General features: G+C 45.0%; 1 protein-coding gene across 2 annotated transcripts in view; it reads right to left on the bottom strand.

Annotated features, from left to right (window-relative positions):
• Window positions 1-26,415, bottom strand: part of ARFGEF2 (ADP ribosylation factor guanine nucleotide exchange factor 2) — a 93,323-nt gene that overhangs the window by 36,959 nt on the left and 29,949 nt on the right. The window contains exons 7-22 of one of the 2 annotated variants that reach the window (XM_002912990.4): window positions 23,655-23,723; window positions 21,423-21,574; window positions 18,718-18,848; window positions 17,360-17,594; window positions 16,614-16,713; window positions 15,752-15,891; window positions 12,881-12,989; window positions 12,032-12,215; window positions 10,016-10,127; window positions 9,290-9,495; window positions 6,679-6,763; window positions 6,405-6,576; window positions 5,663-5,814; window positions 4,405-4,533; window positions 3,201-3,359; window positions 244-391 (exon numbers count right to left, since the gene is read on the bottom strand). In XM_002912990.4, coding sequence (XP_002913036.1) covers window positions 244-391; window positions 3,201-3,359; window positions 4,405-4,533; window positions 5,663-5,814; window positions 6,405-6,576; window positions 6,679-6,763; window positions 9,290-9,495; window positions 10,016-10,127; window positions 12,032-12,215; window positions 12,881-12,989; window positions 15,752-15,891; window positions 16,614-16,713; window positions 17,360-17,594; window positions 18,718-18,848; window positions 21,423-21,574; window positions 23,655-23,723 — 2,283 coding nt within the window. Of the gene's footprint in view, window positions 1-243; window positions 392-3,200; window positions 3,360-4,404; window positions 4,534-5,662; window positions 5,815-6,404; window positions 6,577-6,678; window positions 6,764-9,289; window positions 9,496-10,015; window positions 10,128-12,031; window positions 12,216-12,880; window positions 12,990-15,751; window positions 15,892-16,613; window positions 16,714-17,359; window positions 17,595-18,717; window positions 18,849-21,422; window positions 21,575-23,654; window positions 23,733-26,415 lie in introns of both variants that reach the window. The other variant, XM_019799774.2, reaches the window with a different exon arrangement.

Genomic DNA, 26,415 nt, shown 5'->3' on the forward strand with positions numbered 1-26,415 from the left:
CACTTGTATGCATAGAAAGAAAAGTAATGCACCCTGCTGACTTTGATAAAATAGGCATTTACTCAACAGTTTAATCACAGTTAAGAGAGCCAAAGCAGCACTTCCACTTCCATTAATAAACATACTGTCAGGGGGCACACAAGGAAGAGCTGGTTTACGTGACAGTCCTGCTGAGACAAGAGGCGTTTCATTCCGGTTAACTTGTGACTCCGTGACGGCCAGCCGTGGGGCCTGGTGTCTTACCAAGGCCAAGGCCCATGAACTCTTCTCCTGCCAACGTGTGGCTCTTCAGGCTCCCCTCTCTTTCACGCCCAGATCCAGACAGGTAGCGGGTTTTCACACCGGTTCCTATCAGCTGAGCGAGCTCCAGCTGGCTGATGCATTTCAAGATCTAATGAAAAGAAGGCGTGAAGAAGTGAGTTTCCATTTCCAGCCTGAAAAGGTCACTGAAATCTTAGTCATTCGAGAGCTCTTTGAAATACACAGCTTTTCAGGTGAGAATGAAATCTGAGGGTCTTAGGATGGTTTTCCTAGTCCTGGTGAGGTAACCCACTGACTACAGACCTGGAAGACAGACATCACTATTTTTTTTCCAAACTGTTAAAAGAGAAAATGACCAAAAGAAAAGCTGGTACAATGGAGTTATGCCATATAGATGTTTAGTTATGTAAATGTGATAAGCACTCAAGAAAGAGAGAAGAAGCTCTTTGGAGCAGGGAATCCCACCCACCGTGGTACCCAGCAAGTGGGCCATCTGGTCTGACTTAGCCCCCCTCACCTCCTTTCTACTCTACCCCTCAGACACAAAACACTAGCTTCCCTGCTGCTCCGATAACTTGACATGTCTCGTCCTACCCCCAAAGCCTTTGTACTTGCTGTTCCTTATGCCTAGAACATATTCCTTATGCTCTTCCCCCACGGCTCACTCCCAGCTTAGAGTCCTAGCTCAGACACGTGTCCCTCAGAGACCTCCCTTGACTGCCCTGAGATTGCACGCCACCTTCTCTACCACCATCCCTTGGTCACACTTTTTTTCCCCTTAGCCCTTACCACTTTTTGGCATTATACCATGTATTTGCTTGTCCTCTGCCTTAAGTACCAACAGGGCATTAATGCTGTCTTGTTCGCCACTGAATCCCCAACACCTAAAATAGCTGGTGATTATTATCCAGATAACTGAATGAATGAGAACATGACCTGGAATGGGTGTGCAGTAGGAAAAAGACTGCAGGTTCTGGCCCCATGGGGTGGTTCTGGGGTGGACAAGACCTACCTGCACACAGCCTTCTCTTGACTGGAGCTTATCTGAAGAAACCGAAACGGGTCTCGACTTCTACTGGAGGAAAAACTGGTTTCCAGAAACTTATCGAGGGACCACGGAGTTCTCCAGGTAAACCCTTCCTAAGGGATTTTCATGGGAACTTCTGACTAAAGCTGAGTTTTGCCCTTCATGTTGACTTTATGATCCAATCTCAGAGTACGGAGTCCACTATACCACTGAGCACTGCTTGGTATTGTTACTTATAAACTTCCTGTTGACTGAGAAAGGTACTTAATTCTACCAGAAAGAGCCATCCCCTGATTGCTCCACATACAATGACACTACTAAATTATTACCAGTAAGCTATTATTAACTCCCTCCCTTTTCCAGAAGCTGAGGACGGCCAGAGTCTCAAGTATGTCAACAAATTGTGGCTCAGGACTTCTTGGCTCCAGCCTGATTTCTCAAGCTTTCTGACCATCAAATAGGTGGTGATTCATTTTAACATTCCCAGGTGCAGTTATATACCCGGCAACCAGGAGGAACTGCACCGAGATCAGCCTCCTACGTTAAAAAAAGTTCTAGGGGTGCCTGGGTGGCTCAGTCGTTAAGCATCTGCCTTCAGCTCAGGGAGTGATCTTGGAGTCCTGGGATCAAGCCCCACATTGGGCTCCCTGCTCTGCTGGGAGCCTGCTTCATACTCTCCCACTCCCCTGCTTGTGTTCCCTCTCTCACTGGCTGTCTCTCTCTCTAATAAATAAATAAAATCTTAAAAAAAAAAAAGTTCTGTAAGAGAAAGCAGCTACTTATTGATTCACTACACATTGTGACTCCTCAGAAAACAGGAAATTACTTCTTAAAAACAAAACAAAGCAAAAACAACAACAAAACTGCTCCTGGCTGGCTTAGTTGGTGGAGAATACGACTCTTGATCTTGGGATCCTGAGTTTGAGCCCCACCCTGGGCACAGAGATAAAGAACCAAAACCAAAACCAAAACCAAACCCAACCAACCAGCCCTCCCTACCCTCACCCCGTACAATTCCATCTTTTCTAATAAGGAAAACTCCAGCGTTGCGATGGAGAAAGGAAAGGCTGGGTGAAAGGGGACAAAGGTACGTGCCATGATGAGCGGGGGGGAAGGCTAACACGTACTGAGCCCTCACCACCTGACAAATGCAGTTCTGGGCCCTGCACAAGACCTCCCTTTACCTCATGGCAACCCCACGAAGGTGCGGCCTGGGGATGAAGGGACCTGCATGCCACACAGGCAGGCAGAGCTGCACACCTACGACAGACCCCGGCAGTCCAGCTCCGGGCCCTCCCCTTTAAGGACTTGACCCCGTGGGGGAGGAGGCAGCCATGTCCCCTCTAGGTGCCCACAGTCCCCGCCACTCTGCACACTCACCTCTACTCTTTCAGTTTTCTCCCTAAAGCAAGAAGCAATGCGTGCATGCGACACCAGAGAAATCAGGTAATGTAATTTAAGGGAAAAAAGCAGAAAATAAATCGCCTGCATAATGCTATCACCCAGGATGTTAACACTTTTCTTTATCCTTTTCAGATAGGATCAGGAGAGAGATCAGGCCCCCAGCGTTTTCTAAATTTACACACTGAAATGCACGTCCAGGAGCACAAGGGCTTGGGGCAGCGCGCTCATGTGGAAGGAAAGCTGCTGCAGGAGCACTCGTGTGAACAGGAGCTGCTGGGGAGGGGGCGCTCCGTGACGCGGCGCATCTGAACGCACCCACCACAGCCCCAGAAGTTTTAGAGACGTGAGGCTATTTACGGATAAAGGAAAGCCCAGAGTTAAATCGAGGCTTGACTCTAGTTCCAGAACTGGACTGACCAAAGATAGAAGACGGACACTGAGTCAGAGGAATGCTGGGAGTCCTCCTCACTAAGTAAAGGCATTTACCAGGCTTTCAAAGGAAACGCACCTCGTGCCAGGAATTCCCAAGGTAGTTGCCATCGGTGTGCGCCACTGTAATGAGTGTCTTTATGGTGTCGATGTTTTTCTGCTTCATTTCTGTGATGCTGGAGCTGGCCGTCAGAAGGGAGAAACGAGCAAGAGCCTGAACATAGGCATCTCGCTCCAGCTGCAACGGAAGTTCAAGCAAGAGAGTGCGCTGAGATTCCACCCTTAGCGTGCCCATCTGCACATCCACGGGACTGCGTGTGCACTGGGCTCCTGATACCTTCGGTACACACATCACCTAACAGGCTTCAGACACATCAATATGCCAGTTATTCTGTGCTGGCGTCCTCCTGCTACTGAACATCCCCGTGTGCCACATGGCCGAGAGCCGGCTCTCTCCTTTGCCACTGACCTCAAACTTAAGTTCTATGTACCGTTCCCTCTGGAGGGAGGAGAGGAATCGGATGAATGCTAAGACTGCCACACACACTCCAGTTTCTGCAACAATCTTGGAAGGGAGGCCTATTTTCTCAGCTCTCCAGAAGAGGAAACCAAGAGCGTCTTAGAGAGGAGTTAGCTGGGTAATGTCACGTGGCTAGAGAAGCAGCCGGGCTAGGTTGTACAACCCAGACTGTCTGATGTCAAAGCCTGAGGTCTTCGTACAGAAGAAAATGTCTAACTGCAAAATACATGGGAATAGAAGATTTGAGTTTTTCAAAATAAATGGGGGCATCACTTACTTAGGAAGTGATGCATGGGGCTGACAGCCTCCTAATTTCCTAAGAGTTTGAGAACTGTATTTTGTTGAGTTGCTTGAATTTTTCTAGATTCAAAGGTTTACAGACATACTCATTTTGTAGTAAACTATTTCCCCCAGAGAAGACTTGGAAACGAAGGACATTATAATAAAAACTGAACTTAAAAGGAGGAGTAATATTTTAGCACTAGGGCAGGCAAACTAGGTAGACGGATAGGAAGTCTGTTTTGTCAAATTCCATCAAGTAACTTAGACCCCACCTACTCACTAAAGAAGGTTACGATCCAACTCTCCAATTTTCCCCGAGACTGTTGTCAGCACAAATCTGCGGGCTTCCTCTCTGCAGGCATGAGTAGGTAGCTTGAGATATTTTTGGCTAATTGGAATTGTCTGATAGTTTCTAAGTTTTGCCAAATCTGAAAGAGCACAGCCCACCAGCATCTCTGGAGTCTTGCTCACTTCCACCCACCTGCATTCCAAAGATGCAGGCAATCCGGATTGCACATCGGATGCCCTCCAAACACAGCGAGGCTACCTCCGTATCGTCACAGTTCTGCAGCCCGATGCTGTAGGCTGCCAACAGTGGCGTCCACACCAGCTGAAAGGAAGCGAGGTTTCCATCATGTCTAGAGTTTCAGCATGGAAACAGCACTTAGAGGCCACACTGTGAGTTATAAGCAGAGCCAGGATGCCAAGTTCACTGCTAGTTTGATTTCAATCTACTCTATTCACAATATAAAATGGTTCCTCCTCAACTGGGGTCAAAGGTATCACTACAGATATGCTCCTTACTAAATGCACAGTTCAAAAGGAAGGACGAGAAGTACGTGGCTAGTGCGCCACGACCACATCTGTCTGCTCGTGGCAGACATCGCTCATCACCTGGAGAGCCCGCTGCCTGCACCGTCTGTTCAGGGCACAAGAACCCTTCTCCGCACAGTATAGCAGGCAGGTGGTGCCAATCAGAGGCTGGCACGCAAAATAAAACCTACACGCAACTCATACTCTATGAGCTTAGTTTCTTGAAAGGTTCCTAATTCCTTTCGACTTTACTTTTCCTCCAATTTTCCTGTGAATTCCCTGGAAATAAAGGGTCACAAAAACCTAGAACTGATGAACTAATAGGATATTGACAGCTACTATAAAAAACACCTTAGAGAAAAATTATGTGTTAGGTATATAAGGCAAGTATCTTTTCTAGAATTTTAAAAACAGAGGGACTTCAGAATATTGTCTTTTATTTCCAACTAATTTCACCCGGTAAACTAACCCTGAGGCCATGGAGGTGAAAAGTCAAAATAAAATGATCTCTTTTGTCTGAATAATTCTTTTTCTTTTCTTTTCTTTTTTTTGCCTGAATAATTCTTAATTCATTCAGTCCCCCAGTACCCTCAACAGCAACCCTGTATTTATCCCCATTTTACAGATGATGAACACAGAGAGGGACTCAGTAAGCTGACCAAGGTCACAGAGCTATGAAGTGGCAAAGGCAGGATTCAAACCAGCCATTCTGACCAAGGAGCCCACACCTGTGGCCGGCGATGGCACATCCCCTGCATCATCAAAGGGCTTCTGGGAAGGACTCACTTGAGTTACTGTTCACACAGAAGCACCCAGACCTGGCCTTTCCTCTCCTCCACCTCTTCATTACAGAGTCACTGGTTAGCTTCTAGCTGGTCACCTGCAGAATCAGGCCGAGCCAGGTCCCGGCTTCTCAGGATACTCACTTTGAACATTGGCCGGACGTGGTCCAAGTGAGTGGCACTTGTGAACGGAGCCTTGGCATGGCTCACAGCCTCCATCAGAGCTTTGGCCGTTCTAGCCATTTGTTCCATCTCCAGGTTGTACAGGAGCCGTCTCTGTTTTTCACTAGCTACGCCTACAAAGAAATGAGAGTCTCACAGTAGCTGCTGACACCGTCTGAGTGCTCGCTATGGGCTAGGCACAGTTTTAAAAGATTTACAACGGTTAAGTCACAAATCCTCCCGAGCACCTCCACGAGTGTGCTCCGAATATCACCATTTTACTGAAGGGGGGAATGAGGCACAGAGAGGCTCAGCACCTTGCCCAGTACGTAGGGGAGGTGGGCCTTGACCCCGGCCGGTGTGGCTCTGCAGCCTGTGCTCTCAATCTCTACGCTCTGTGGAAGCCGAGAGAGTCACAGGCCTTCCCTCACAGGATTCTCAGCAAGGCTGGTACAATCACCACTGGCGTTAAAGCAGTTTTAAGGAACACCGCGTGGGATAATTTAGCTCTCAGATTACTCATTTTAAATTCCTTCTTGTGGCTAATCACAAATCTAGCAAGAAGATGGGTATGAGAGAATCAACATAATCACAATAACTGATTCAAACACATTTACTATTCAGGTATCTAGATAGGCAAATTAAATTTATCATCAGGGAACTTAATCATGCAATCCAATACACTTGAAAATTAAAATAGAAATAATTTGTCATTAGACCTTACTCTGCTTAGTAGATTTGGTTGCGATCGTATGCTCTTTTGTTTCTTTCATGGCAATTTTCTTGCCTTCTATTTCTTCATAGATGCTTGAGAGATATTCTTCCGGGAGATCTTTACTATCATTGATACCCCGATTCATTTTAATGTATTGTTCTTTTGTCATTTTATTTTTTACCTGAAATTACAAAAAATTAAAAGCCATTCAGAAAACATCCAATGGCCCAAATAAAACTCCTTATTTAGCTACTACAATATATAAATCATTAAAATATTTTACCTGAGGGCTGTGCAAGTCGGTGGTTAGCATGATAACTGAGTACGCTAGGACATACGCAGTGTCAGCACTAGCAAACAGGGTTTGCCTGGAAGAGAAGGTTTCAGATGTAAGAATACACACAGAGAAGAGGCTAATGGAGACACGCTGCACTGAAAGCAGGCCGACTGTTTCAAGTGATGCCAAACTAGTCATGCTTCTATCACCATTGAATAATAACTAATGACCTTGAGTGTAGAAACAGCTAATTAAGAAATTGTGTCAGGTTTTAGGTTTCTTTGAATAAAGCACTTTTAAGTCAAGTTTTAAAGAAGATTCTTAAGGTGCAGCCAGAACCCCGGATTAGGGTGTGGCAAGTGAGGCACCCAGAGCACAAAATGCAAGGAGACCCTCACTCTGAACATGACAGTGAGGCCCTCTTACAGTCTGCACCCTTGTGCCTCACCTGCCTCACGCTGGTCCTGCTCCTGACAGCATCTACTTTGTGCTAGGCACTGGGAAGCAAGAGGACGAAAACTGCTGTTCAGGGGCGACTGGCTGGCTCAGTCGATAGGGCGTGTGACTCTTGATCTTGCGTTTGTAGGTTCAAGCCCCATGCTGGCAGCAGATATTAAAAAAAAAAAAGAAAAGAAAACTGCTGTTCAGTTATTACTTACAGCTTACATTACCCACTGTAATACTGAATAGCAAAATCTGAAGAAAAAAATTTATGTTATTCTACATAACATGCCGGTGAAGTCTGACTTCTTTGCCTTAGACAAGAAAAGACAAAAATGTGTGGATACACAGCCTCAAAATAGGTGAGACTAAAGCTACAAAAACTGGTCTGTCCAAATCATCCCCAAAAGGAAAGGGAGAAACTCTGGAGAACCTAACAAAAGGTCTGTGTTCTAAGATGAAACAATCTAACATGTTTAGCCATTAAGAGAAACAGACCAAGGTCCCCAGGTCCACACAGGAGATACGTTCAAAATAAGTAACATCTCCTCTGTCTTCACGGCAATTCTAATGTCCACTGGGTTAAAATGACCAGATGCTGCCTCTGTTGACCATACATCTAATGGGAACAGCTTGCTGTGCACCTGGAGGATTAGAACCAATGAATATGAAAACCAAGTTGACCCGAGAGGCAAACTGTTATCAAAATGTCTCTACTGAACAATTTTCACAGCATGTTCACAGTATATTCAGACATTCTTCACTTTATGCCCAGGGGAAAGAGTGTGAGCTTTTGAGTTAGACAATCCATGTTCAATCCTGCTCTGTTACTTACTAGCTGATTAACTGGGGACAGGTTGCTCAATCTCCCAGAGCCTCAGTTACCTCTCTAAAAAATGGAGACACTACTCCCACGCTTACCATTAATTAAATGAAATGTATGTAAAACCCATGGCATGGCTGACATACAGGAGACGTGTTTTTGTTTTTTGTTTTTAAAGATTTATTTTAGAGAGAGACAGACAGAGCATGCACGTGTGCACACATGAAGGAGGAGGGCCAGAGGGAGAAAGTCTTTTTTTTTTTTTTAAGATTTTATTTATTTGACAGAGAGAGACAGCGAGAGAGGGAACACAAGCAAGGGGAGTGTGAGAGGGAGAAGTAGGCTTCCTGCTGAGCAGGGAGCCCGATGCGGGGCTCGATCCCAGGACCCTGGGATCATGACCTGAGCCCGAAGGCAGATGCTTAATGGCTGAGCTACCCAGGCGCCCCCAGAGGGAAAAAGTCTTCTTCTGCTTTTTTTTTTTTTTAAAGATTTTATTTATTTATTTGACAGAGAGAGACAGCCAGTGAGAGAGGGAACACAAGCAGGGGGAGTGGGAGAGAAAGAAGCAGGCTCCTAGCAGAGCAGGGAGCCTGATGAGGGGCTCGATCCCAGGATCCTAGGATCATACCCTTGGCCGAAGGCAGATGCTTAACGACTGAGCCACCCAGGCGCCCCAGAGAAAGTCTTAAGTAGACTTCCCACTGAGCCTAGAGGCCGGCTCGGGACTCGATCTCATGACCCTGAGATCATGACATGAGCTAAAACCAAGAGTCAGACACTCGACCTACTGTGCCACCCATGTGCCCCCAGAGATGTTTAATAAAGGTTAGCTCTCTTTTTAATTTGCACTTTCTAGAGAAACATGAACTGCCCACCAAAAGAAGACCTAAGATGAAATCGTGTACTTAGGCGGGTTTTATTAGTTATGCAGCCACTTTTTATAACCTGCCCATCGGTATGTAATCAAAGAAAAGCCAAAATTCCTTGTGATCTACCCCATATGTTAAATCAGGGAGCTGTTCTTAATTAGGAAAGAGGTGCCCAAGGGCCTCTTCTCAACTCATAAAATTACTCTTATCCAAACAGCTTTGGCTCTAGCTGTGTGAACATGGGCAAGTTACTTAGCCTCTCTGGTCCTCAATCTTCTTGTCTGCAGAAAGGGGACAGAAACAAAAGCTGTGAGGTCTTATCTGAGATAATCCCTCAGCACAGTATCTGGCACATCGTAACAGAAACTTTGGTTGTTTGGCACAGATTTAGAAAGATTAAACTCAACTCCCAACCAAACTAAGATCAGTGCTCTGAGGCGGCAAAAAGATGACATGGAAGGGACTTCAACATAGCACTCACCCCTGGTTGCACTCTATGTATCTTGCAGCAAATTTCTCCATTAATCGATCAATCTTCTGGGCTTCCCCAGGTAGACGGAAACCTTCTAGAAACGTCCGCAGGGCTGAGACAAATTCCTTTTCGCAGAAGTCAAGTTGGTCCACGTAGGCATACATCACTTCCTTGTTGAACCTTGTGCTGTCTCCCAGAAAATCACCTACTTGGGTCTGAAACATACACACCCACTCACATCTAGAAACTGTCATATGTGAACCCACAGTAAAACACAGTTCAGGCAGAGTGGCGGGGGTGGGGGGGCAGAATGCCCTGCTCTTCACACCCAGAACAGGCTGGCCTGATAGAAAAGCTAGGCGACTCCAAGCCTGCCTGCTGCCTACCCACCCACCCATTCCAGGCTCAGTCTATCCTGTCTCAGACAGAACAGGAGGAGGAGGCACGAGAGACTTAAAGATGAAAAAATGATGGGACACACTCAAGGGGGGAGGTTAGCTGCAGACAGGCAGCCAGAAGTTTCTAGCAGCCAAGGGACACTTCGGGTTCTGACACTCCACCAAGTACACAGCTACCTCTTGGGAGCTTTTTGCAACACTGGCCAAAGGAATAAGTAGGACTGCTATAAACAGGGGTGTGGACAATAGCCACTGCACTCAGGGTCCGCCACGCTCTAGGTTCAAGCTGATGAAACCCGATAAAACCTACACTCAAGCGTCCAACCCCCAGTCTTACAGAATCAAGGCGCTCCTCCTGGTGCAGGAATTGGGCAATGTCTTCAACTGATGTTCCCAGCATGCCCTGCTCCTGGAGAAACTGGATGCCTCTCTTGGGTTTCTTGTTGAAACTGTTTCAAGAAGAGACAAGACACGGGTTGCTTATTTCAAAATCTAGAGGATAAAAAAAGCTGGCATCTGAGGCATGAACAGTCATTGCCTATCAGCTCAGGAAGGTCCTGTGAGTCCTGAGCCTTCTCTGAATTCACCTTTAATTTCTGACCTAGCTACAGCAGAGTCTGATGGCTGTCATCCAACATCTGTTCTCCTCCTCTCCAACAGTAATAGAGCCCTAGATGTTTAGCTAGGCACACAACCACCTGGAATAAAAACTACATTTTCCTGCTTCCCTTAAAGTATGGCCACGTGATAAAGTTCTGGCCTGTGATATATGAGCAGAAATGGTGTCAGTACTTCTAGGAAGGATCCTTAAACAAAACTGGCTTGGCTGGGAGGTATATTCTTTTTGCACTTTCCCCTTTATTCCCCAGTATATGTGTGATGGCTGGTGCTCTAGCAGTCACCTTAAACCATGAGGGAACACTGAAGGTGAAAACTGTGTTAAGCATCCAACTCTTGATTTCGGCTCAGGTCATGATCTCAGGGTTGTGAGATCAAGCCCCATGTCAGGCTCTGCGCTGGGTGTGGAGGCTGCTTAAAATTCTCTCTCTCCCTCTGCCCTCCCCCCCTAAAAAAAAAAAAAAAAGAAAAAAAAATGATGGCGAAGAAGAAAGAGTAAAAGAGCCTGGATCTCTGATGTCCATGAGAGCCAATATAACAGCCCTAGGCTATCCCCGTTGGGATTTCCTTTAACAGTGCTTAAATACAGCTTCTGTCTCCTGTTAAAGGCAGGCACACTTCACTATGGCTAAATTCAGTGTGCTATTTACCAGGCCCTGCACTGGAGAATGATTATGTGCTGGGGCAAGGGCCGTGAAGGAAGTACATAGATCAGGTGCGAGTGAGAGCAGTCTGCAGACAGGCGGCTACAGAAGACTCCCTTGAGGAAGAGATGTTTCGTCAGACCTGAGGGAGGAAAAAGACCCAGGAGTATTCCAAGCAGAGGGCACAATGGTGAGAAGAGCTCAAGGTGTTTAAGGGACTGAAGTGCACCGTGTGACTTGGGTACTGGCAGGAGATGAGGTCGGTGGCGGTGGGGACGGGATCAGGCTGTGATGAGGAGAGGGAAACCTGGAATGATTTTAGGCGGGGTAGTAATAAGACCAGATTTAAGTTTTTAAAAGAGTAGCTGCTGCGGGGAGAACAGACTGGGGGCAATACAGGGCCGGGGAGAGTGGAAATGAGATCAACACTTCAATTAGTAAGTATTATAACATCAACTTTTAAACCAAACTGAATTTACTAAGTTAACTAATCATTCAAAAGTTGGACAGGATAGGAGACTGAGTTTACGTATTTTTGTGTGTGAAAGACTGAAAAGAAACACATTAAGATGTACCAATGCTTGTACTAATGATGATGAGAGAATGTCGTTTTTCAAAGATACACGGCTGAGGTATTATGGTGGGTGCAAATTACTTTCAAATGGTTCAGAAAAAAATATACATAGATAACGCTAACATGGCAAGAGTTATTTCTTCCGTATGTTGGAACTATTCAAAAGATATAGTTGGAAAATTGTTACCAATGGTGATTTCCTTTAAATAATAATTTTATGACTGATTAAACATTCTTGCTTCATGCTTTTATTTTCTAAATTGGTTTAATTTCTTGCATTAGGTAAAAGAAAAATAAAAAGACCAGGCATCAACTACACAAAGCTATTAAATTTCAATCTCAATCTGCCTCCCCCTCTTCTACTCTCTCACTCACTCACTCTGCCTGGCTCAGGGAGGCTTGGCTGCGAGTGCCAGCACTGGCCTTGGTAACAGGTATTCCCCTAGTGCAGTCAGTCCCAGGTTCCCAGAGAAAACGTGGCTTTGTCAGAGGCCCCAAGAGATACAGCCATACTCACAGCTCGATGCCATGTTCAATAATTTCCTTTTGTTGCTTGATGACCTCAAACTGCTCCGGATCATCCTGGACAGCCATCTGGGTCCCCGAGGACACTGTGGACTCCATGGATGTCACACTGCTCCGTCTTGCCATGTCAAGGCCTTTCCCATCCCCCAGTTCCTGATCTGTGGGCCTCTCCTGACCTGCAACGACATAAAAGCAAAGGAAACCAAATCAACACATGGGATACAGACACACCTGAGCTCAGGTCTGGCTCTGTAGTTCCCTTTGCCAGAGCTGTAACAATGACATTTATACCGTAAGAGCCGTAAGCATGAAACTTTGATATCGCTCAGGTACTTTACTTAAAAATCTACTTTTTTGTGGAACTTGATGAGCTAATTCCAAAATTCACATGAAAGAACAATAAGTACAAAAACTGTCAAGACACTTGAAGAACAACGAATAGGAAGACCTATCCTAACAGGTATCAAACTCACTCAAGAACTCAAGGCATCTGAAAAGTGTGGTATTGGTGCAAGAACAGACAAATCCATAGAATGGAACAGAAAATTCAGAAACAGACTTACACAGGGAAATCTGGTGTATCATAAAGGTGGTGCTTCAAGGTGGTGAGGGGAGGAGAGACTACTAAAAAATCAGAACAACTGTCTCTCCATTTGGGAAAATGACATCAGAGCATAACTCACACTATTCCCCCCCGCCAATTCCAGATGGATTAAAAAGCAGAAGCTTTAAGGTAGTCAGCAAACTAAAGCGTTTTGCTAATTCTAAGAAAGCGACAAAAGGACGACTTTCCCAACAGCCATTATGGGAATGGAGGTGGTGATGCAGCAAGCCCTCTCACCAAGGCTGGTCTGGTGGTTGGGATTCACATACAGGTCTTTGCTCCATTCCACCATGCACTTGAGAATGGACACGAGGCACTCCAAACCTTTCTTCCTCAGACTGAGCTCCTAAAGGACAGAAGGGATATGGCACAAGACTTAACAGATAAACTGAGTGCAGACATCTACGGAACTCTTAGGGAATTCTGTGAGAATACGAGATAATCACTTGACATTCAGTGCTATTAAGCACAGAACCCAAGGAAAAGTTAACAGGTGATGTAAATATTAAGAGTTCATTGCAAAAACCCTGAAAATCTCTAAAGCTGTTCATTACAAACAGCCTAGTAGAAAAATAGGAGATGTGTGCTTTCCTAAAAGGAACAGTGTTATGTGAATTTTTTTCTTTTTAAGTAAACTCTATGCCCAACACGGACTTGAACTCACGACCACCAGATCAAGAGTTGCATGTTTCACCTACTGAGCCAGCCAGGTGCCCCAAGTGTTATCTGGATTTTTAAAAGGAAGTTATTTCATTGCTTGTAAGACACTTTCCTTTTTAATAAACCAATAGGGTTGGGGCGCCTGGGTGGCACAGCGGTTAAGCATCTGCCTTCAGCTCAGGGCGTGATCCTGGCGTTGTGGGATCGAGCCCCACATCGGGCTCCTCTGCTATGAGCCTGCTTCTTCCTCTCCCACTCCCCCTGCTTGTGTTCCCTCTCTCGCTGGCTGTCTCTATCTCTATCAAATAAATAAATAAAATCTTTAAAAAATAAAAATAAAAATAAACCAATAGGGTTGGGGTGCCTGGGTGGCTCAGTTGGTTAAGTGTCCGCCTTCGGCTCAGGTCATGATCCCAGGGTCATTGAGCCCCGCATTGCGCTCCCTGCTCAGCGGAGAGCCTGTTTCTCCCTCTCCTGATCACCTTGCTTGTGTGCTCACTCTCTCTTTTTCTGTCAAATAAATAAACAGAATCTTTAAAAATAAATAAATAAACCAATAGGGTTGTGGTGCCTGGGTGGTTCAGTTGGTTAAGCATCTGACGCTTGGTTTCAGCTCGGGTCATGATCTCGGGGTCATGAGATTGAGCCCCACATCAGGCTCAGCACTTAGTACAGAGTCTGCTTGGGATTCTCCCTCCCTCTCTCCCTCCTCCTCTACTCCTTCCCTCCCCTCGCACACATGCACGCTCTCTCAAATACATAAAACCTTGGGAAAAAATTGCTCAAAATAAATAAAAACTAAAAATCAATAGGGTCTTAACCAGTGACCCCCCCCCACCCGCAAAAAAGAGAAAGAATTGTACATCATGCAACAAATGAGTGGTTCTGGACACATTCTTACCTTTTTTTTTTTTTTTTTAAATATTTATTTATTTGACAGGGAGAGAGAGACAGCCAGTGAGAGAGGGAACACAAGCAGGGGGAGTGGGAGAGGAAGAAGCAGGCTCCCAGTGGAGCAGGGAGCCCGAGGTGGGGCTTGATCCCAGGACTCTGGGATCATGCCCTGAGCCAAAGGCAGACGCTTAATGACTGGGCCACCCAGGCGCCCCCGTTCTTACTCTTCAAACACTCACAAATGCGTTCAATTTTAAGGCTTGCCCTACAAATAAATATACTAATTTTTAAAAAAGTAGCGTTTCTTAAAAAATTGAATGTGAATCACAGATAACCTAAACAAATGCAAATATTTTCTACTCAAAACAGTACCTAAGGAGGCACAGATCTCTCTGTGAGTCTAATGACAGCGATGGACCTTGTAGGGAAAATGCCCTTACACCAAAATTCTACACGATTCAAGGCAGCTCACAGACCTTCTGACCAGTTCGTTCCGAGGCCTTAGCTTAAAATCCTCTTCTCTGTGTGGGCCCTCCAATGAGGCAATTGGATAAGAGACAATTTCCTTTGCCCTACTGGAGCCTAGGATCATGTTTTCATATAAGCTTTGGAAAGGTGACTGAGAGTGAACTGACTTCCTACAGGTCTCGGCTCAAATGTCACCCTCTCAGAGAGACTACCTTTGTGACCCCATTAAAAATGACAGCACCCTCATTTCTAGCACCCCCTTATCCCTGCTTTATTCTTTTCTGCAGCTTACTTCTCCATGTTGGCTTGTAAATGTGACCACAGCAGTTGTACACATTCACACGCACTGCGTTTTGTTCCCCTGCTGAATCCCAGCACCAGGGACAGTGCCGGCCTGGCACACCGTGGTGCTCAATAAATGTTTACTGAGATGAATGCACTTTATTATTTTTTTCAAATAAAAATGGGTCCTTAAAAATAAAAATCCACGCTGGCCATGGAGCCTAATACAGGGTTTGAACTCACGACCCCAAGATCAAGACCCGAGCTGAGAGATCAAGAGTCAGACACCTAACCAACCGAGCCACCCAGACACCCTGAAACAAATGCACCTTAAATGTAAATTGGGGGGAGGGCACCTGGGTGGTTCAGTCGGTTAAGCGGCTGCCTTCTGCTCAGGTCACAATCCCAGGGTCTTGGGATGGAGCCCTGTGTCGGGCTCCCATGCTCTGTAGGGAGTCTGCCCCTCCCTCTCTCTCTGACCCTCTCCCCCCCAGCTCATGCTCTCGCTGCACTCTCTTGCAGATGGATAAATTTAAAGATCTTTAAAAATACATATATGGGGCGCCTGGGTAGTGCAGTCGTTAAGCGTCTGCCTTCGGCTCAGGGCGTGATCCCGGCGTTCCGGGATCGAGTCCCACATCAGGCTTCTCCGCTGGGAGCCTGCTTCTTCCTCTCCCACTCCCCCTGCTTGTGTTCCCTCTCTCACTGGCTGTCTCTCTGTCACATGAATAAATAAAATCTTTAAAATAAATAAATAAATAAAATAAAAATACATATATAAATGAATGTTTTCAGTGTTTTTACCTGCAGAGGTGTCATTCCCAGCTCATGTCCACTTCTTCCCTGAGCGATTTTGGATAAATCATTCACGAGGCGCTCAAAAATGTTAGCAGCATTTAAATCACAGTCGTAGTTGACATAAATATCTACAACACACTGGGCGTCTTGAAAAATAACAAAGAGATATTAGAAATTCTGATACAATAGACACAGCAGTTACATTTTTTTGTTCAATGAGATTCCTTTTTCAAAAATGCTTCCCACTGAATCACTGACTCACGTAGACAAGCCTCCCTCAGGAAATGCGTGTCAGATGTACTAGAAGTCGGGGGAGCCCCTCTTCTGAGGCCTGCCTCGGCACTAACTGGAATCTTGAGCAGCTCACCTCTCCAAGGCTCACTTCCCTCCTAAGAATGGGACAACAATTGCCCGATCCACCTCTCAAGGTTGTTGTCACTTATGGAATTCTATTTGATGACAGACAAGTGGGAGGCTTGGTTGACAGCCACACAATTGTACGGTGATAAGGTAAAACCGAACCGACCTTAGCATCCAACCAAGGGTTGGCAGCACCAATACCTTGGACCCTGTGACTAACAAAGTGTTCGGTTCGTAGGTGGATTTTGCAGGATTAGGAGGCTTCCCAGGATGTGGGACTTTCTGTGTGGAGACCACGAAGTGCAGGGCAAACCAGACTGAGCTGGTCATCCTCTAAGGGAGAAGCAGAGCCGGACTAGAGGTTAGGTTAGCATTAGCCTTTAGGGTGAGGCTTTCCGAGCGCTGTATTAAAACTCTAAACGCAGGAGGTCAACAAAGGTCTCAATCTGGATTTTGGACAAGTATTTCTGGGTGAGTCAACGGATGAGCACCCTCAGAGTAAAAATACCTGCACAGATCCTTGTCAGAGTCTGAATGACCATCCACCTGTGCTCAAAAGAACTTGTTGATGTTTCTAGTATGTTCAGGAAAATCTCTTTGAAAAACACCTACATGACATGAAGACAAAGGGGGACACCAATTAATACCATTTAAATTAGGGCTCAAAACCCCCAAAGGCTTTAGGGAACAGGCAGCTCCGACGAGTGAGGTAGCCTGGGGAGAAGTAAGAGAGCAGCGTGCACACACGCACTGCTGAGGCGCGTCGGAAGCCTGGCCTCCCATGGGAATGGCTAGCCGGGCGGGACCACTGCGACCTGGAGGACGGAGGCCCCCCTAGAGGAGCACATGCTCCTCAGCAACCAGCAAGAGCTGAGCCTAGTGTTACAATCCCGAAAGAAACCAGAAACCTGATTTTCATGTAAAATGAAAGGAAAACGACTTCTCAATTTGCCAACTAATTCAGGTTATTTCAAATAATTTAGAGGCTAAACAATGATGTTCAGAGGACTGAGCCCAGCACATGGGCCACTCAATCTAAACTTCTGGTTAAAATGAAGGCATGCAAGATTTGGGGGCAGGAACTTTTAGGAAAAGGTATTCTCTCATTCATTCAAAAGTTCTCTGGGGTGTCAGCAAGCAGACCATGTAAGTCTAGTTAACTCTTTGTGTAGAAGCATCATACAAAAAAAAAGAAACAACAACAAAAAAACAAAACAAAACGAACCCCCACAAAAATCATTTTGGACCCCATACCTCTATTTGCATTTTCAAGTGCATTTTGAAGTTTGACAGAAGAGTAAGAAAAATGGCAAGAGAGAGCTCGAAGACATCAGGCACTGAAGAGACACCGTTTTTGGACAACGCCACACAGAGATACTGCTTGATTGCATTGATGAACATCTCATGAGTCCTGAAGACGGGGCCGGCATTCTGCAGCACGGACAGGAGCAGCTGCAGGGAAACCACCTTGGAACGCAGCTCGTGGGATCTGGCACAGGAAGGGAAGGACGGGGACAGCGCTAAAAGATTCGATTTTAAATAGTGTGTTTCTTGAGAAGGCCTCGCTCCTCTACCAGCGAGCAGAATTTTCTGAGAGCCAATGAGTTAAGAATTGGCACCTAGATGCCAAGAGCCAGAGGGCAGATGGCATGAGGTGGGTCCTCCTGGGACCTGCAGGCCCATGAGGACAAGAGCAGCCAACTCCTACTATCCTTTTCCTCTCCCTGCCATAAAACAGGGTATTTAGCAGGAACAAAGTAAGTATAAAGCGACTCCAGAGAGCTGGTTCTGCAACTAACCATCATACCTGCAAGACTAAACCCTGTGTCCTGCTCTGTCTCTACGCACAAACAGCAACAGTGCTCTTGACCCACCTGCCTCACGTTCTCCACCCTCCCCACAGAGCCAGAGAGACAGAAATTTTCCTGAATCATCTCCTTAATGGCCATCATGTCTCAACAGAAGAATTGAGGATTATTATTAGAGACCAACAATAAAAGTGACAATAAAACACAAAGTGCAGGGCCCCCCACTCAGGATGCGATTATATCACTTTATGTGACTGATCCAGTACGACCATTTCCCACATTCCCATTTTTCAGGGGAGGTTCAGTAGGGCAGATGGCTATGGAGGGGCTTTCAAGCAAGACAGGAGTGTAAGTGCGGCTCTCCGGCCCCGAAGCGCTATCCTCTCTGCAGTAACTGGTTCACTCCGAAGAAAGGTTTGGATTCTCTGGGTTGCAGCTGGGCTTAAATCTGTACCCACGGAGCAGAGGTTTTCCATGAGGGCAGGGAAGTCAGGTTTGTCCACATCCCGCCTCTGCCCACCCTGCTCCAGATTAAATTCATTAGTCAGGGAAAAAGAGGGTGCACGTTCAATTTAACAACTCTTTTTTGCATATAAACCAAGGAAAGCAACACTGGGCAAAATCTTGGTGTGGACACAGAGACAATCCATCATGAAAGAGCTATAGGGACAGCAGGAGTCTGAAAAGCTGTAAATTCCTGCATTCACACCAACCAGGGGACAGGGCACTGGGGTTTCCTGGAACCCCCAACATCCTCCTGGGTCGTCTGGGTCAATACACGGCCAAGAACTACTGTCTGCTTACTTTGGATCTGGGGGGCCTTCAGCAAGGGGTTTCATGGACAGCTTGCAAAGGGAGCGAAACACCAGGAAGGCGTCCTTCTGCAGGATGTGAGAGAACCTAGCGGCCACTTGATGTCCCTGTGCATCTGATTCCTAGGGTTAGAAAAAAATAAGCGAAAAATCAAGGGGTCAAAATAAAAGAACTCTTTTTCAAAAATAAGGAATGTAATTATCTCATGGAAATTTAAAATTCTGTTATTTATTCAATGGGGAAGTGAGGAATGTGGGGGAGGGGACAATATGCCAAAATCGGAGCTATGGGGGAGTCATTTTAGCAATTCTAAAACCTTGTTCCTTGTCCTTCAAAAAGTGGGTATGGATGGCTTAAAATGATAAATGAGCAAACGTTAAACCGTTAAAAATCTAACACAAATACAGCCGACCCTTGAACACCACGGACTTGAACTGCATGGGGCCACTTATATGTGGATTTTTTTCAATAAATACAGTACAGTACTGTAAAAGTATTTTCTCTTATGATTTTCTTTTCTCTACTTTACTGTAAGAATACAGTATATAATACATATACAAAATATGTGTTAATCCATTGTTTATACTATTGGTAAGGCTTCCAGTCAACAGTAGGCTCTCAGTAGTTAAATTCTGGGGGAGTGAAAAGTTAAATGCAGATTTTCAGCTGCATGGGGAGGGGGACCCTCGCATTATTTAAGGGTCATGTGTATAAGTAATTATATTAGCTTGGATAGTGGTATTTCTAAGAACACTACTGCAGGATAGATGGGGAAAAAATGATAGGCATTTTAAAATATACTTCTTTAACTAAAAAAGCTACATTAAAAAATAAAAATAAGTATTTGTAACATATGACAAAGACTAATATGCTTGATATACAAAAAGTTCTTATAATTCATTAAGGAAATACAGAAACCTTCCACCCAATGAAAAAAAAGGCAAAAATACATGAATAAGCAATTCACTAAGAAATGCAAATGGCAGATAAACCTAAATAATCTTATTACTAATTATTAAGGCGGGCTCTTTCTCCCATCAGACCAGCGAAATTTGGAATGAAGGCTATTGCCCAGTTTTAATGAGGGAATAGGGAAATGAGCATTGATAGCCTACAGGTGGGCAGAGACTCGAGCATTACCTTCCCAGCAGGCTAATGTGATGTTAAGGAACAAAAGCCTTAAAGCTTCCAACTCGTGACCCAGCAATATCACTTGGAATTTATCCTAAAGAAAAAATTAAGGATGTGCACAAGATTTATCTATAAGGATGCTCATTATAGAAGTATTTCCTGTGATAAAAAACTGAAGTAACATAAAAACCTAACAGGGAATTGGTAAAATAGATTATGGCAATCCACAGGACAGAATTTGACATGACCGCTACGACAATTAGTTAGGTCTGTATGTACTGATGTGGAAAGATGTCCATAAAACAAAGCAAGTCACAGCCTAGTATATTAGGCAAGAGTCTTTCGTACAGATTTGAGTACATCCCTGTAAGTGCATTCTTAATGGGGATGACATAATCCAATGGGGACTGCTACAGACTGAATGCTGTGCCCTCTCCACCTCCACTCACAGGTGGACATCTAATTCCCAAAGTGAAGGTATTTGGAAGTGGGGCTTTGGGGAGGTGATTACATCAAGAGGGAAGAGTCCTTGTGAATGGTATTAGTGTCCTTAAGAAGACAGCCATTTATGAACCAGGAAACAGGCCCTCACCAGACACCAAAACTGCCAATACCCTGATCTCGGACTTCCCAGCTTCCAGAACTTTGAGAGATAAATTACTATTGTTTATAAGCCACCCAATCTATGGTATTCTGTTACAGCAGCCCAGACTAAGACAGGGACAGGTATTGGTTCTTGGTGAAGGGATATCCGGGGGGTGGGGGTGGAAAAAATCTTATTCTTTGTATGTATAGAGCACAGATATAATCATAAACATAATCATAATCAGATATCCAGTTCCAGTCGTTTTAAAGTCATGAAAGGGGGCGGTGCATCAGAAAAAGCAATCTATAAAAAGGCTGGGGCGGGCACTGATAATGCGAAAGATTGAGAAACACCAGTGAAAAGGTGCAGAGAGTGGGTTCAGGTGGGATGTTAACATCATATTTCTCCCTGTTTCGCCTGTTCATACATAGCATTTTCAAGAAAACAACAAAGCTATTTAAAAAAAATGATGTGGCAGACAGATCTATGGGTCTGAAAGGATGTTCATAATATACGCTAAGTTTCAAAAGCAGGTTACAAAACAGAAGCATGTCATGTGATTACACTTAAGTGGAAAAATATGAGGAGAGAAAAATCTAGAAGGACATAAGTAAAATGTTAACAAGGGCTATTTCTAGGTCAGGGGATTATGGATGACTTTTATTTCCCTATTTTTCCTTCTCTGCATTTTCTCTTTCTTCTATAATGAATGTATAATGAGAGAGAAAAGAAAAGCCCAGAAAATCTAAGTTTTTAAAAGTCTGAATACACAAGGTTTAATAACGATGCTATGCACAACCAAGAGCAGCACATTCCAAGAACGGAACCTCCTAATACAGAGCGTATCAGGCCAGGACTGTGTGACTAACTGAAGAGCGTCTGCTGGTTTTCACTCATTTCTTCTGCTAGAGACTTAATTCTGCATCTTCTCAAGAAGTAAAAATCCGAACGGGTCTGTATAGGAGGATCCCCAACGTACCAGATTATCCGCCGACGACAAGGACTGCCTGTCGTCTGCTATCCCGTTGGTCTGTGAATTGTCATCAGCTGCTGGGGGAACGGCACATTCCTGGCACTCCAGTTCACCCAGGACCCGCTCGGGTTCTGTCAGGCCGTGCTTTTGTGCTGCTTCTTAAAACACAAGTGCAAAAATCATCACCAAATTAGTACTTATCCCAAAAGGTCTGACACCAGGGAGAAGCTATTCACATCACCTTCCAGCTCCTGCTTTTTCCCCTTTCTCTTTGCCACCGCCCTAGGAGACTGACCTAATTTTGAAAAAGGCTTGACCAAAGTGGTGCTTAGGCTTTACATGTGTCTATTATCCATGCCCCACTCCCCAGAAGTTTCATTCATACTGCAGTCCATGTCAGTGGTGCCTCTAGAGCTGAGCAAGACAGCAGTCCTGCCCATCCCTGTCCACTTCTGGAAAAGGTTAGAAGCAGCTGAACATGAAAAGCACAGATTTTTAAAAAGTGTTACCAATATAGGAGTTAGAGCAGAAGAGCCATGTAAATGAAAAGAGTTGGCAGTTATGAGCGAAGACCTCAGTCACACGGGGTAAAAAAACAAAGTAGACCTGAGCTTCCTGGCAGCCATGTGAAAAAGGGAAAGATAAAGAATTAAAATCATTCTATTTTAAAGACATTGCTACCAGAATGTACATTTCTACATTCTATTAAGTAATTTTATTTAATTCTACATTAAATAAATAATGAAATCTATTTATACAGATTGGAGGTAACCTAAATCAACAAAAGGACAGGGCTTAGGGGCGCCTGGGTGGCTCAGTTGTTAAGCATCTGCCTTCGGCTCAGGGCGTGATCCCAGGGTCCTGGGATTGAGCCCCGCATTGGGCTCCCTGCTCCGCTGGGAGCCTGCTTCTTCCTCTCCCACTCCCCCCGCTTGTGTTCCCTCTCTCACTGGCTATCTCTCTCTGTCAAATAAATAAATAAAATCTTAAAAAAAAAAAAAAAAGGATAGGGCTTAGAGCAGCGAGTCAAACTCCTTTGACTGTGATCCTCAGTAAGAAATACATTTTAAAAATCACGACTCCTGGGATGCCTGGGTGGCTCAGTTGGTTAAGTGTCTGCCTTTGGCTCAGGTCATGATCCCCGGGTCCTGGGATCAAGCCCCACATCAGGATCCCTGCTCAGCGTGGAGCCTGCTTCTCCCTCTCCCACTGCTCGTGTTCTCTCTTAGCTATACCTCTCTCTGACAAATAAATAAAATCTTAAAAAAAAAAATCATGACCCAGTACATGTGTGCATATGATAACTGAAGAACACGTTTCATGAAATAATGCTTAATGTTATCGTGTGTGATGCAGTTTGTGTTCTATTTTCATTTTATTCTCTTGCTTAGGAAATGCCAATTGTGGGGCACCTGGGTGGCTCAGTTGGTTAAGTGTCTGCCTTGGGCTCAGGTCATGATCCCGGGTCCTGGGATCGAGCCCCAGGCACCCTGCTTAGCAGGGAGCCTGCTTCTCCTTCTTCCTCTTCCTTTTGCCTGTCCCCCTGCTTATGCGCTCTCTCAAATAAATAAAATCTTAGGAAAAAAAAAAAAGAAAGAAATGCTGATTGTAACCCCTTGTTAAATTAATGATTTCTTGACCCGTTAATGGTTTATTGACACTGGAGCCAAGTGTTCAACACACAGCCATTTACCTAAGATTTGGGGGAAAAAAAAAACTCCGCCAATAGTCATTCTGACTCTACAAGTTTAATTCCACTGAAACCACACCATAAAACTGAGGGAGCTATGAATGAAGTCTAACAAAACGAACAAAGCTTCCCTGTGCATCTGATAGCGCTGATGTTGGGACTGTCCCCTTGACACATCAGTGGCTAGCCATGAACATTCAGCAGCCATGGGCACCACCTCGGGATTCACAGCCACTCCTGGAAAAAGCTGGCTATATCTGGGAGTGGCCTCTGTCTTCCACGTGGAGCACCCAATTCCAGCATCATCAGACTGTGCTGAACACAGCCCCGATGAGAATAAAATTAATCCCTAAAAAGACTCTTCTTTTTTAGGTATTTAGAAATATCTTTCACAGATATTTCTGAATTCCACATGAAAGACAGGCAGATACGAGCAGACTCAGTTTCCATGACTTCACTGGGGGTGGGTACTCCACCACTAAAATTAACTGGCCAAGGACTTTTTGGGAGCAGTGAGGAGGAGGAGAGGCTGAGCTCTTGGTTCTTACCTTTAACAGCAGATGTGACCACATCTTCTAAGATCTCCTTCACCACCTCCTGGGCTCCATCATCAGTCCCTACACACACTCAAAGACACAAACACGAACATGTGGGTATTTCCCAGAAAATCAAAGGAAGGGGGAAAAGGAGGTCACATCTCAGGAGGCAAACGGGGCAAACAAGTCCTCTCCAAAGCCAAATTTCATTATGCCAAAAGAAAACAAGTCCTGTGCAATCTGGAAACTCTTAGGCAGCATCTGCTATGACTTTGAGTTTCCCTCTGTGGATCACTCTTCCTTCCTAAGGCCCTCTCCACCACCCCCAAGTTGGAGGCAGGAGCTGGACTGTACCCAGCTATGCTTCTTAGCAGAGCAAAAGATGGAGCTTTCTCTTGTGCCTTCACCTCGGGCACCCCAGAGCCTTGGGAAGTGACACGCCTCCTGCTGCTTCGCTTCCTCCACACTCAGAACCCAGAACTCAGCACGAGATTTCTAATGCGGTCGCTGAGGATTTACTGCATTTTAAATCAAATTGTTCTGTCGACTGTTAACTGCTTACATGGAAGAGCTTTGGCACCAGCTGTTCTGGGAGAACGAGTCCACCGTCTTGGACTAGACTTTAAAGAGTAAACACGAGTGATTTCTTAAACATCACATTGACCAAAAAGGCCAACACATAAAACAGAACCAAAGTAAGCTTTCACATTCTTCCCAAATGAGGTCTTTCAATCCAGCCCCTACTTTTACGAGTTCTGTGTTTGATCCACAAGGTCCTGGAGAGCAGTACAAAGTATTTCCATTTCCACTGAGCAGCGGACCCACCCAAACTACTTATCTGCCCCTCCCCCGAAGCTTCCACGAGGAATGACTGATAAATAAAACCACCACGGTAACTATTTAGAAGGATAAGTCAATCTCTGTGGAAAATGTGGATGTTGCATGCTTTTCTTAGAGGGTGAAAAAGAATGTGAACGAAGTTAGGAAAGTGGGCGGCCATGGTTATGATCTCCGGCACCCACGTCTTCTTCTAAACAACGTGGCTTAGACTAGATGGGTGTGTGAGCACGCTTCAGGTGCTCTCGGGCCACCTTCGTCATGTTTGCTGTTTTCACCAACACGAGGATCAGTACGTCACACATGTACAGTTACCAGCGCTCTTCATGCTGACTCACCTCAGGCAAGAACGTTCACAAGCCCGCAGGCTTCACGCACCAATTATATTTTCTGAACGTGTTAAAATCAATGTGTAACTATGAAAATCAACACTGTTTACCAACAAGCTGCCTAAAACCATCTCATCTACATATGACAGGGTATTTCCAAGTTCCTTTCCGGGTCCAACACTCTCCAGTGCCACGATTTAATACCAGGATGATGACAGCTGCTCATCTGCACCATAGATTCCACCCCGAGCATGCCAGCATGCCGAATGCGTGTCACCGGGGGAGCTGCATCAGAGACTGTCAGGTGGAGGCTGCTGGGGACACCTGGTCTGCAAGCAGGCGCTCTGCAGCCTCTGCACTGCTTCCCCCCCGACCCAGCTTTACGGAGGTTCAATCGACAACGAAGACCTGTATGTACTGAAGGTGCACAACTCGATGATCTCATGTATGTGTACACTGTGAAATGGTCACTACAATCAAGCTAATTAAAACTCCATCACCTCACACGGCTACTGTTATGTTCCTTCTTCGTGTGTGGTGAGAACATGTAAGATCGACACTCAGCAAATTTCAAGCCTATGGCCCAGTACTGTTAACTACGGTCACACTGCTACATGTCACATCTCTGGAACTCCGCATCTTACGTAACAAACTCTGTAACCCTGACCAGCATCTCCCCATTTCTCTAACCACCCTTCTACATTCTACATTCTACAAATCTGACTCCTCTAGGCACCTCGTATATGTGGAATCATGCAGTATTTGTCCTTTTATGACTGGCTTCTTTCACTTAGCGTAATGCCCTTCAGGTCCATCCATGTTGTTACAAATGGAAGGATGTCCTTCTTTTTAAAGGCTGAATAATATTCCCGTGTGTGTGTGCATGCGTGTGCGCATGCGTGTGCGTGTGCGCTTTATCCATTCATCTTTTGACATTCACATCATTTCCACATCTTGGCTATTGTGAATAATGCTGAACAGGGGAGTGCAGATGATCTCAAGATCCTGATTATATTCCCTTTGAAGATATACCTAGAAATGAGACTTCTCGATCACAAAGTAGTTCTATTTTTAATTTTCTGAGGAACCTCCGTACTGTTTCCATATTGGCCGTACCAATTTACATTCCTGCAACAGGGCACAAGGGCTCCCTTCTTTCCACATGCTCCCCAGCACTTGTCCTTCATCTTTCTGATAATAGTCATCTGACAGAGGTGAGGTGATATCTCCTCGTGGTTTTGATTTGCATTCCCCTGATGATTAGTGAAGCTGAGTACCTTTTTAAGTATCTGTTGGCCATTTGTATGTCTTCTTTTGAGAAATGTCTGTTCAGGTCCTTTGTCCATTTTTCAATGGATTATTTGTTTTTTGCTATTGAGTTGTAGGAGTTCCTTGTATATTTTGGATATTTACTCCTTATCAGATATATGGTTTGCAAATAGTTTCTCCCACTCCACAGGATGCATTTAAACTCTGTTGATTGTTTCATTGGTTGTGCTTATGGACTGTTCTGTTTTGTTGTTTTAATTTGAATTAGCTGCAAACACTTAAAAAATTGGGAGACATATCATAAAAATCCAGATCTGGCTTCTATTAAGAAAAAGATA

Source organism: Ailuropoda melanoleuca, chromosome 13 (assembly GCF_002007445.2).
Source record: "Ailuropoda melanoleuca isolate Jingjing chromosome 13, ASM200744v2, whole genome shotgun sequence".
NCBI classification, from domain to species: Eukaryota; Metazoa; Chordata; class Mammalia; order Carnivora; family Ursidae; genus Ailuropoda; species Ailuropoda melanoleuca.